General features: G+C 40.8%; 1 protein-coding gene across 2 annotated transcripts in view; it reads left to right on the top strand.

Moving 5' to 3' along the window:
* Positions 1 to 13,303, top strand: part of COQ3 (coenzyme Q3, methyltransferase) — a 35,774-nt gene that overhangs the window by 6,703 nt on the left and 15,768 nt on the right. For both annotated transcript variants that reach the window (XM_074397681.1, XM_039465760.2), the window contains exon 2: positions 4,047 to 4,173. In XM_074397681.1, coding sequence (XP_074253782.1) covers positions 4,047 to 4,173 — 127 coding nt within the window. The remainder of the gene's footprint in view (positions 1 to 4,046; positions 4,174 to 13,303) is intronic.

Genomic DNA, 13,303 nt, shown 5'->3' on the forward strand with positions numbered 1-13,303 from the left:
TTTATTAAATGCTTTGTTTGTATCAGTCAACATTCTTATGTTTGGTTTTTGTTTTGTTTTTAGTTTTGATTTGTTTGTTTGTTGAGACAGACTGTTGCTCTGTATCCCAGGCTGAAGTGCAGTGGTGCAATCATGGCTTACTGCAGCCTCTATCTCCCAGGCTGAAACAATCATCCCATCTCAGCCTTCTCAGTAGTGAGGACCACAGGTGCATACCACTATCCCTGGCTAACTTTTTAAAATTTTTCTATAGAGATAGGGTCTTACCGTGTTGCCTAGACTTGTCTCAAACTCCTGGGCTCAAACAGTCCCCACATCTCAGCCTCCCATAGTGCTGGAATTACAGGTGTGAGCCACCCCACCTGGTGTGTTGCTCTTTTTTATTGTTAATATGGTCAATTATATTAGTTGAGTTTTTAATGTTGAACTTGTGTTTCATACCTGGAATAAATCCCACTTGGTTGTTCTGTATTGTTCTTTTATATGTTGCTGAATTTTGTTGTGCTAATATTTGCTAGAGGTTTTTGTGTCTGTTCCCAAGAGGAATTGGTCTGTAGTTTTTGCTGTACTCTTTGATTTTTGTATCAGAATAATGTTAGCTTCATAAAATGGGTTGGGAAGGATTCCTTACCCTTCTTTTATTTAAGAGATTAAGTAGAATTGGTTGTTACCTCTTAAAGTATTTAGTAGAATTCACCAGCAAAGGCATCGAGACTGGAAATTTGGTTTGTTTCAGGCTTCTAAATATGAATTCAGTTTCTTTATAGTTATCAATTATTCAGGCTATTTTATCTTACATGAATTTTGGTAGTTTGTGGTTTTTATAGAATTAGTCTATTTTGTCTAAATTGTAGAATTTCTGTGTGTAGTTATTTGTAGTATTCCCTTGTCAACCTTTTAATGTCTATTGGGTCTGTAGTAATATTCCTTCTTTAATTCTTGATATTGATGATTTACATCTTTTCTTTGTCAGCCTTGATATATAGGTTTATCAGTTTTATTGATTTTAGCAATGAATTAACTTTAGGTTTGATATATTTTCTCTGGTTTTGTTTTCAACGTCATTGATTTTCTTTCTTTCTTTCTTTCTTTCTTTCTTTTCTTTCTTTCTTTCCTTCTTTCTTTCCTTCCTCCCTTCCTCCCTTCCTTCCTTTCCTTCCTTCCTTCTTTCTTTCTCTTTCTTCTTTCTTGAGCCAGAGTCTCATTCTGTCACCCACGCTGGAGTGCAGTGGCACCATCTTGGCTCACTGCAACCTCTGCCTCCCAGGTTCAAGCGATTCTTGTGCCTCAGCCTCCTGAGTAGCTAGGATAGGCATGTGCCACCAATCCCGGCTAATTTTTATATTCTTAGCAGAGACAGATTTTTGTCATGTTAGCCAGCCTGGTCTTGAACTCTTGACCTGAAGTGATCCACTTGCCTCGGCTTCCCAAAGCGCTGGGATTACAGATGTGCACCACCTCACCCAGCTGATTTCTGTTGTTACCATTTTCTGATTTCTGCTTGTTATATGTTTATTTTGCTCTCCTTTTTCTAGTTCTTGAAGTGGAAACTTAGATTGTTGATTCTAGTCCTTTCTTCCTTTTCTTTCTTTTTTCTTTTTTTTTGAGACAGTCTTGCTCCATCACCCAGGCTGGAGTGCAGTGGCACAATTTTGGCTCACTGCAACCTCCACCTCCCAGGTTCAATCGATTCTTCTGCCTCAGCCTCCTGGTAGCTGGGACTACAGGCATGTACCACCACCCTTGGCTAATTTTTGTGCTTTTAGTAGAGACAGTGTTTTACTATGTTGGCCAGGCTGGTCTTGAATTCCTGACCTCTTATGATCTGCCTGCCTCAGCCTCCCAAGGTGCTGGGATTATAGGCATGAGACACCATGCCTAGCCCTTTCTTCCCTTTCAATATGATTATTTTAGTGATATAAATTACCCTCTCAGTGCTCCTTTAGCTATATCCACCGATTTTTATATATAGTACATTTATTTTCACTTACTTCAATTTTTAAAATATCCCTGAGACTTTGTCTTTGGCTTATGGATTTTTTAGAAATATGTTGCTTAATTTCCAAGTGTTTTGCTTTTTAATGTTAGTTTTCTATTTTTTATTTGATCCTGTTGCAGTCAAAAACATAGTTTGTGTGATTTCACTTGAAGTCGTGAAGATTTGTTTTGTGTACCAGGATATGGTCTATCTTTATGAATTTTCCATTCATGCTTGAAAGAATGTATATTTTTTTGTTTGGGAGAAGTGTTTTATACATTTTAAATAGATTTTATTGAATAATGGTCTTGTTCAGTTCTTCTTTATCCCTGCTGGTTTTCTATCCAGTGGTTCCATCAGTTATTGAGAGAGAGGTATTGAAATCTCTAACTACAATTGTGGATTTATTTCCCATTTCATTTCTATGAGTTTTTACTTTATGTGTTTTGAAATTCTGTTGTAGGCTGGGCGCGGTGGCTCACGCCTGTAATCCCAGCACTTTGGGAGGCCGAGGCGGGTGGATCACGAGGTCGAGAGATCGAGACCATCCTGGTCATCCTGGTGAAACCCCGTCTCTACTAAAAATACAAAAAATTAGCTGGGCACAGTGGCACGTGCCTGTAATCCCAGCTACTCAGGAGGCTGAGGCAGGAGAATTGCCTGAACCCAGGAGGCGGAGGTTGCGGTGAGCCGAGATAACGCCATTGCACTCCAGCCTGGGTAACAAGAGCGAAACTCTGTCTCAAAAAAAAAAAAAAAAAAAGAAATTCTGTTGTTTGCTGCATACACTTTTTTTTTTTTTTGAGACAGAGTCTTGCTCTGTTGCCCAGGCTGGAGTGCAGTGGCTCGATCTTGGCTCACTGCAGCCTCCTTCTCCTGGGTTTCAGTGATTCCCCTGCCTCAGCCTCCTGGGTAGCTGGGATTACAGGCACATGCCACCATGCCTGGCTAATTTTTGTATTTTTAGTAGAGGCGGGGTTTCACTATGGTGACCAGGCTGGTCCTGAACTCCTAACCTCAGGTGATCCTCCCACCTTGGCCTCCCAAAGTGCTGGTATTACAGGCGTGAGCTAACTTGCCTGGCTGGTACATACACATTTAGTATTGCTTTTTTTTCTTGGTGTATTATCCCTTTTATTGTGATGTAATGTCCCTGTTTGTTTTGAGTACTTTTCTTTGCTCCAAAGTCTACTTTGTCTGAATGTTTATTGAACAACTGAGTGTTCTGCAGCACAGTAGCTGGCTTATAAAGCAGGCCCCCTGTGTAAGTTGAGCATACAGACTGGGTGAATGTTTATTTTAGGATACATGTACACACATCTTATTTTCCTCTGTAAAGGGTATTGAACATATATGTAAAAATTCATTTCATGTAACTAATATATAGAATTGACCGAATTTGAACTAGTGTTGACAAATAATTTCAGAATTAATATTATCCTAGTTAAAACATAATACTTTATATTCGAATGTCATTCCTGTCATTTTATGTACATAATGTAGATATAAGAACTAATGGCATGAAAAACTTTATAAACATATGCATTACTTTTTTTTGCTAATTATAATTTTAGAAATGTCTGGCTTAGAGTTAGATACCAGAATGTCAGACCTTGATTTTAAGTAAAATCTTAAGTAAAAAACAAAAACGCTTTGTTTATCAATTGTAATGTAACATAGCATTACCATATAAAATAAAATTTTGTCCAGATGCAGTGAACCCCAGCATTTTGGGAGGCTGAGGCGGGAGAATCTCTCAAGCCCAGGAGTTTGAGACCAGACTGAGCAACATAGGGAGACCCCATCTCAACAACAGTAACAACAGAAATTAGCTGGGCATGGTGGCATGAGCCTGTAGTCCCCCTTACTTGGGAAGATGAGGCAGGAGGATTGCTTGAGTCAGGAGGTGAGGGCTACAGTGAGCCATGACTGTGCCATTACACTCCAACCTGGGTGGCAGAGTGAGACAGTCTAAAATAAAATAAAATCTTCAATTACATGTGTATCAGGGATTCTTACTATGCAATGCTTTTCTCTAGATACTTCTTTTTTTTTTTTTTTTCTTCAGTTTACGCGAAGAACCAGCTTAGCTGGACTCTGCAAATTAAACCAGGGGTTTTCAATGAATACAGAACCATGTGGTTCAAATCCTACAGGATGACCTTTTCCTATTTGAACAGAATAAAGAATTTCAGGTGAGTTTATTATTACTGTGGCAAATAGTTTTTTAGTATTATGTTTAATAAATCCAGTTAGTTCATGCGGTTTGATTAAAGTAGCTGTGTTTATTTAAGTAATCTTCACTAATTTATTTTCCAACAATTTTTAGATTTGGGAAGTTTCAATCCCACAGAAATGGTGATAAAATAATACAGTATATAGATAATACATAACTTTCATTAAAATTCAGAGATAGCTTTTATTTTCAATATAGGACCATTACTTAGAGAAGAAATTTTATTTCCTCATAATGTCCTTATGACAAGATACAAACAGTGCAGTGCTTAAAATCATAAATATTACTTATAATACATAATGCAATATTTAAAAATTTTTAGAAATCATAAGTGATTTGGGTGCAGCATAAATATGTTAAGGTAGTAAATTGAATCAAAGTAATATATTTCTGTATTTGTATTTTATAAAACAACTTCTACCCTTGTCAAAATATTACATAGCATTAATACTTAAACTGTTTTTTTTTTTTTTCTTTTTTGAGATGGAGTTTCACTCTTGTTGCCCATGCTGGAGTGCAATGGTGCGATCTCAGCTCACTGCAACTTCTGCCTCCTGGGTTCAGGCGATTCTCCTGCCTCAGCCTCCCGAGTAGCTGGGATTAGAGGAGCCTGCCACCACGCCTGGCTAATTTTTTATAGAGATGGAGTTTCACCATGTTGGCCAGGCTGGTCTTGAACTCCTGACCTGAGGTGATCTGCCCTCCTTGGCCTCCCAAAGTTCTGGGATTATAGGTGTGAACCACCATACCTGGCCTTGAACTCTGTTTACAAGTGCTTGTTTCTCCTTCTTGTAAATGAGCCCCTTTGAGATTGGGTGTATATGAAATCATTCTTAGTCAAATGAGCAACCACCTACTGTTATCTATTGTAAATTAGTCCTTGATTACTGAGACTTTACATTAAGCATGGAAAAGGGAGCTAATATTCCTAAGATAGTATTAAAAAAGAATGACATTTGAATCTTAAAAGAATAAAAAGTAATGAATATAGAATATGCTCTCCATATATAGTTAAGAAAAACATAATAAAAATTTAAATGGCATTACCACATTTCTTTTTTTTTTTTTTTATTGCATTTTAGGTTTTGGGGTACATGTGATGAACATGCAAGATTGTTGCATAGGTACACACATGGCAGTGTGCTTTGCTTCCTTCCGTCCCCTCACCTGTATCTGTCATTTCTCCCCATGCTATCTCTTCCCACCTCCCCACCCCCCCGCCCCTCCCCCATTTCCCCCCAACGGATCCCAGTGTGTAGTGCTCCCCTCCCTGTGTCCATGTGTTCTCATTGTTCAACACCCGCCTATGAGCGAGAATATACGGTGTTTGATTTTCTGCTCTTGTGTCAGTTTGCTGAGAATAATGGTTTCCAGGTTCCTCCATGTCCCTACAAAGGACGTGAACTCATCGTTTTTGATGGCTGCATAATATTCCATGGTGTATATGTACCACATTTTCCCTATCCAGTCTATCATCGTTGGGCATTTGGGTTGGTTCCAGGTCTTTGCTATTGTAAACAGTGCTGCAATGAACATTCGTGTGCATGTGTCCTTGTAGTAGAATGATTTATAATCCTTTGGATATATACCCAGTAATGGGATTGCTGGGTCAAATGGGATTTCTATTTTTAGGTCCTTGAGGAATAGCCACACTGTCTTCCACAATGGTTGAATTAATTTACATTCCCACCAACAGTGTAAAAGTGTTCCTATTTCTCCACATCCTCTCCAGCATCTGTTGTTTCCCGATTTTTTAATGATCGCCATTCTAACTGGTGTGAGATGGTATCTCAATGTGGTTTTGATTTGCATTTCTCTGATGACCAGTGATGATGAGCATTTTTTCATATGTTTGTTGGCCTCCTGTATGTCTTCTTTTGTAAAGTATCTGTTCATATCCTTTGCCCATTTTTGAATGGGCTTGTTTGTTTTTTTCTTGTAGATCTGCTTTAGTTCTTTGTAAATTCTGGATATCAGCCCCTTGTCAGATGGGTAGACTGCAAAAATTTTTTCCCATTCTGTTGGTTGCCGATTCACTCTACTGACTGTTTCTTTTGCCGTGCAGAAGCTGTGGAGTTTGATTAGGTCCCATTTGTCTATTTTGGCTTTTGTTGCCATTGCTTTTGGCGTTTTGGTCATGAAGTCCTTGCCTACACCTATGTCCTGAATGGTTTTGCCTAGATTTTCTTGTAAGGTTTTTATGGTATTAGGTCTGATGTTTAAGTCTTTAATCCATCTGGAGTTAATTTTGGTGTAAGGTGTCAGGAAGGGGTCCTGTTTCTGCTTTCTGCACATGGCTAGCCAGTTTTCCCAACACCATTTATTAAACAGGGAATCCTTTCCCCATTGCTTGTTTTTGTCAGGTTTGTCGAAGATCAGATGGTTGTGGGTATGTTGTATGTCCTCTGAGGCCTCTGTTCTGTTCCATTGGTCTATATCTCTGTTTTGGTACCAGTACCATGCTGTTTTGATTACTGTAGCCTTGTAGTATAGTTTGAAGTCCGGTAGTGTGATGCCTCCTGCTTTGTTCTTTTTGCTTAGAATTGACTTGGCTATGCGGGCTCTCTTTTGGTTCCATATGAAGTTTAAGGTGTTTTTTTCCAGTTCTGTGAAGAAGGTCATTGGTAGCTTGATGGGAATAGTGTTGAATCTGTAAATTACTTTGGGCAGTATGGCCATTTTCACGACGTTGATTCTTCCTAACCATGAACATGGAATGTTTCTCCATCTGTTTGTATCCTCTCTTATTTCGTTGAGCAATGGCTTGTAGTTCTCCTTGAAGAGGTCCTTTACATTCCTTGTTAGTTGTATTCCTAGGTACTTTATTCTCTTTGTAGCAATTGTGAATGGCAGTTCGTTCTTGATTTGGCTCTCTTGAAGTATGTTACTGGTGTATAGGAATGCTTGTGATTTTTGCACGTTGATTTTGTATCCTGAGACTTTGCTGAAGTTGTTTATCAGTTTCAGGAGATTTTGGGCTGAGATGATGGGGTCTTCCAGATATACAATCATGTCATCTGCAGATAGAGACAATTTGATTTCCTCCTTTACAATTTGGATACCCTTTATTTCTTTTTCTTGCCTGATTGCTCTGGCTAGAACTTCCAGTACTATATTGAATAGGAGTGGTGAGAGAGGGCATCCTTGTCTAGTGCCAGATTTCAAAGGGAATGCTTCCAGTTTTTGCCCATTCAGTATGATATTGGCTGTTGGTTTGTCATAAATAGCTTTTATTGTTTTGAGATACGTTCCGTCAATACCTAGTTTATTGAGGGTTTTTAGCATAAAGGGTTGTTGAATTTTGTCAAAAGCTTTCTCTGCATCAATCGAGATAATCATGTGGTTTTTGTCTTTGGTTCTGTTTATGTGGTGGATTACGTTTATGGACTTGCGTATGTTGAACCAGCCTTGTATCCCCGGGATGAATCCTACTTGATCATGGTGGATGAGCTTTTTGATATGCTGTTGCAATCGGTTTGCCAGTATTTTATTGAAGATTTTTGCATCTATGTTCATCATGGATATTGGCCTGAAATTTTCTTTTCCTGTTGAGTCTCTGCCGGGTTTTGGTATCAGTATGATGTTTGTCTCGTAAAATGATTTGGGAAGGATTCCCTCTTTTTGGATTGTCTGGAATAGTTTCAGAAGGAATGGTATCAGCTCCTCCTTGTATGTCTGGTAGAATTCAGCTGTGAACCCCTCTGGACCTGGGCTTTTTTTGGGTGGTAGGCTCTTTATTGCTGCCTCGACTTCAGACCATGTTATTGGTCTATTCAGGGTTTCGGCTTCTTCCAGGTTTAGGCTTGGGAGGTTGCAGGTGTCCAGGAATTTATCCATTTCTTCCAGGTTTACTAGTTTATGTGCATAGAGTTGTTTGTAATAATCTCTGATGATGGTTTGGATTTCTGTGGAATCTGTGGTGATATCACCTTTATCGTTTTTTATTGCATCAATTTGGTTATTCTCTCTTCTTTTTTATTAATCTGGCTAGTGGTCTGTCTATTTTGTTGATCTTTTCAAAAAACCAGCTCCTGGATTTATTGATTTTTTGAAGAGATTTTGTATCTCTATTTCCTTCAGTTCTGCTCTGATCTTAGTTATTTCCTGTCTTCTGCTAGGTTTTGAGTTTTTTTGATCTTGCTCCTCTAGCTCTTTCAATTTTGATGATAGGGTGTCAATTTTAGATCTCTCCTTTCTTCTCATGTGGGCACTCATTGCTATATATTTTCCTCTAGAGACTGCTTTAAATGTGTCCCAGAGATTCTGGTATGTTGTGTCTTCGTTCTCATTGGTTTCGAAGAACATCTTTATTTCTGCCTTCATTTCATTGTTTATCCAGTCAACATTCAAGAGCAAGTTGTTCAGTTTCCATGAAGCTGTGCGGTTCTGAGTTAGTTTCTGCATTCTGAGTTCTAACTCGATTGCACTGTGGTCTGAGAGACTGTTTGTTATGATTTCTGTTCTTTTGCATTTGCTGAGGAGTGATTTATTGCCAATTATGTGGTCAGTTTTAGAGTAGGTGTGATGTGGTGCTGAGAAGAATGTATATTCTGTGGATTTGGGGTGGAGAGTTCTGTAAATGTCTATTAGGTTTGCTTGTTCCAGGTCTGTGTTCAGGTCCTGGATATCCTTGTTGATTTTCTGTCTGGTTGATCTGTCTAATATTGACAATGGGGTGTTAAAGTCTCCCACTATTATTGTGTGGGAGTCTAAGTCTCTTTGTAAGTCATTAAGAACTTGCCTTATGTATCTGGGTGCTCCTGTATTGGGTGCGTATATATTTAGGATCGTTAGCTCTTCTTGTTGCATTGATCCTTTTACCATTATGTAATGTCCTTCTTTGTCTCTTTTGATCTTTGTTGCTTTAAAGTCTATTTTATCAGAGATGAGAATTGCAACTCCTGCCTTTTTTTGCTCTCCATTTGCTTGGTAGATCTTCCTCCATCCCTTTATTTTGAGCCTTTTTGTATCCTTGCATGTAAGATGGGTTTCCTGGATACAGCACACTGATGGGTTTTGGCTTTTTATCCAATTTGCCAGTCTGTGTCTTTTGATTGGGGCATTTAGTCCATTGACATTTAGGGATAGTATTGTTATGTGTGAATTTGATGCTGTCATTTTGATGCTACCTGGCTGTTTTGTTGGTTAGTTGATGCAGATTCTTGATTGTGTTGATGCTTTTTTACCATTTGGTGTGTTTTTGGAGTGGCTGGTACTGGTTGTTCCTTTACATGTGTAGAGCCTCTTTCAGGAGTTCTTGTAGAGCAGGTTTGGTGGTGATGAAATCTCTGAGTGCTTGCTTGTTCACAAAGGATTTTATTTTTCCTTCACTTATGAAGCTTAGTTTGGCTGGATAGGAGATTCTGGGTTGAAAGTTCTTTTCTTTGAGGATGTTGAATATTGGCCCCCAATCTCTTCTGGTTTGTAGGGCTTCTGCTGAGAGGTCTGCTGTGAGTCTAATGGGCTTCCCTTTGTGGGTAACCCGACCTTTCTCTCTGGCTGCCCTTAGCATTTTCTCTTACATTTCAACCCTGGTGAATCTGACGATTATGTGCCTTGGGGTTGCTCTTCTTGAGGAATATCTTTGTGGTGTTCTCTGTATTTCCTGGATTTGAATATTGGTCTGCCTTGCTAGGTTAGGGAAGTTTTCCTGGATAATATCCTGAAGAGTATTTTCCAGCTTGGATTCATTCTCTTCATCACATTCAGGTACACCTATCAGACGTAGATTAGGTCTTTTCACATAGTCCCACATTTCTTGAAGATTTTGTTCATTCCTTTTTGCGCTTTTTTCTCTGTTCTTGCCTTCTCTTTTTATTTCATTGAGTTGATCTTCGACCTCTGATATCCTTTCTTCTGCTTGGTCAATTCGGCTGTTGAAGCTTGTGCATGCTTCACGAAGTTCTCGTGTTGTGTTTTTCAGCTCCATCAATTCACTTATTCTCCTCTCTATGCTGTCCATTCTCGTCAGCAGTTCGTCCAGTCTTTTTTCAAGGTTCCTATTTTCTTTGCGATGGGTTAGAACATGTTCTTTTAGCTCATTGTAGTTTCTTACAACCCACCTTCCTAAGTCTGATTCTGTCATTTCATCACCCTCCTTCTCCATCTGGTCTGGTTCCCTTGCTGGTGAGGAGTTGTGATCCCTTTTAGGAGGAGAGGTGTTCTGGTTTCGGGAGTTTTCATCCTTTTTGCGCTGGGTTCTTCCCATTTTTGTGGGTTTATCCACCTGTTGTCTGTCTCTGTCCCAGGGAGTTGGAGCTTTATGAGTTTCCCTTGCACTACTGCCTTTTTTGATTTTTCTTTCAGGTCGGACCCGCCCAGCTAGCAGCAGGCCTAGCCACTGCCTGCCCGCAGGGGCTTTGCTGAGCTGCTGTGGGCTCCGCCCAGCTGCCCTGAGCTCTTCCCTGTAGTCCTTTTTATAAGGGCGTAGTTAGAACTGTCTCGGCAATGGTGGCCCCGCCTCTGTTATGGTGGACTCTCTCTGTTGTGGCAGGTTGCCTCGGCAACGGCAGCCTGCCTTCGTAGCGGTGGAGAGTCTCAGTAATGGCGGAAACCCCTCCCCCACGGAGCCGGACCGTCCCGGTTCAGCTGTGCTTGGTTTGAAGGGCTCAACCCAGAGGGTTTCCAATTACTGTTTTTGTTTTGGTTGTTGTTGGGGGTGGAGGGGTGGGACCAACCGAGCCTGATCACCTGGCTCCCTGACTCAGAGTCTTTTCTTTTAAGTTGAACGACCCCGCGTTCCGGTCGCTTGTTGAAAAGGCGCCGGGATCTCCCGTGCTGCGACTCACGGAGTGGGCTCGAACTCGGAGTCGGCTCGAACTCGGCGCCGGCTCCTGGCGGATTTTTTGCCTAGGAATCTCCTGGCCTGACTCGCTATTTCAGATGAATGGGCTATTCTGCCGTCTCAGGGCTCTGCTCGCCAGCTAAGAGGGTTCCCAGACCATTGGCTTTTGTACGGAGAACCGCAGCAACAGGGAGTGGTCACAGCAGCCGCGCGGGCGGAATCAGCCCCGGGGGTGGGGGGGCCAAAACAGCCGCACCGGCTGGGACTGCGACGCTGGCGACCCCTCTGCCTGGGTATCTCCTGGTCTGTGGGCAATAAGAGTTCATCTGGAAATGCGGCGTCCACTCACCCTCTGCACTTTCACTGGGAGCTGAAGTCCTGAGCTGTTCTTAGGCGGCCATCTTCCCAGCATTCCCAACAGTGGCATTACCACATTTCTAACTTAACATCCTTATTATCTTTTACCCAAGCAGCCCTTTGAAGGATTTTTCTTATACGATACACTATGACATGGAACTCAGTGTAAAATTTTGTTTAATTAAATGGGATCTAACCCCTCTTTGATCCCATTTAATTAAATAAAATTTTAGGCAAATTATATACTTTTCTGGACTTTTTCCTTCAGATTATTCATTTGATAAGTGCTTCCTGAGCACCATGTTTTAGGAATTTTACTAGTCACTAGAATAAAATGGTAAGCAAGACAGTCCATGCCTTGCCTTCATAGTGCTTGTGGTCTAGTGGTCTATTGGAAGACAGACATAATCAGATAATCACACAGCCCCATGAAGAAGTACAAAGTGATACAGGAATTAAAATAGGGGGATGAGAGGAACATGACCCAGTTTTGAAGATAAGGGAAGATTTTTTTTTTTTTTTGAGACAGACTCTTGTCCTGTCACCCTGGCTGGAGTGCAGTGGCATGATCTCAACTCACTGCAGCCTCTACCTCCCTGGTTCAAGTGATTCTCATGCCTCAGCCTCCCAAGTAGCTGAGATTACAGGTACCCACCACCACACCTGGCTAATTTTTGTATCTTTAGTAGACACGGGTTTCACCATATTGGCCAGGCTGGTCTTCAACTCCTGACCTCAGGTGATCCACCTGCCTCAGCCTCCCAAAATGCTAGGATTACAGATGTGAGCACCAGTGCACCACAGATCAGGGAAGATTCTTAGATAACATTCCATCGAAACTAAGATCTAAAGGATGAGAAGGAATTAATTAGGTGTTTGGAAGAGGAAAGGAAGGAGGTGGGAAAAATGTTCCAGGCAGAGGGACATCCTATATGAAGTTCCTGAGGAAAGAGCCTGTGCAGCCAGTCCAAAGAACTGAAAAAGGACCCATGTGGTTGGAGTGGGAATGATAAGGAGAATAGAAGGAAATGAGTTTGGAGAGGGAGGAAACTGGGCACTGAATAATTCAGAACTTTGTAAACTGTACTAAGGATTTTGGTCTTTTTTTCTAATGTCATTGGGAAGATATGGAAGCATTTTATTCAGGAAAATAACCATCAGATTTCCATTTTGGAACAATCATTCTAGATGCATCATGGAGAACAGATTTAAATGGGTTGAGGTAGGAAGCAGCTACTAGTTAGAAGGCTAATTCAGGCAAGAGATGATGGGTGCTTGGGTTATAATGCTGGCAGTAGAAATGGAGCAGAGAAGATGGAGGCACCTGCATTCAAATCCCAGCTCCACATTTACTTAATCTTTCTGAGCCTCCCTTATGTGTAAAATAGACATAATAATAGTACCCATCTTGCAGAGTCATTGGAAGGATTAAGTGAGGTGATATATGTGGAGTTCTTAAATAATACTTGAATTTAATAAGTGTTCAATAAATGGTAGCTATTACTATTATTAGATCTGACCCAGAAGGCTACGTTTTTTTTGTTTTTGTTTTTTTTGAGACGGAGTTTCACTCTCGTTGCCCAGGCTGGAGTGCAATGGCACGATCTTGGCTCACTGCAACCTCCACCTCCTGGGTTCAGGCAATTCTCCTGCCTCAGCCTCCTGAGTAGCTGGGATTACAGGCACGCGCCACCATGCCCAGCTAATTTTTTGTATTTTTAGTAGAGACGGGGTTTCACCATGTTGACCAGGATAGTCTTGATCTCTTGACCTCATGATCCACCCGCCTCGGCCTCCCAAAGTGCTGGGATTACAGGCGTGAGCCACCGCGCCCGGCCTGAAGGCTACATTTTATAAAGTTCCATTTTGAATCGAAACTTAACTTGGAAAGTAATTTTGTTTCATCTGGGAATATGTATGTTTGTAAGCAGTGTGATTATAGGAAAAC

This window comes from Saimiri boliviensis, chromosome 4, assembly GCF_048565385.1.
Source record: "Saimiri boliviensis isolate mSaiBol1 chromosome 4, mSaiBol1.pri, whole genome shotgun sequence".
Classification (NCBI taxonomy): Eukaryota; Metazoa; Chordata; class Mammalia; order Primates; family Cebidae; genus Saimiri; species Saimiri boliviensis.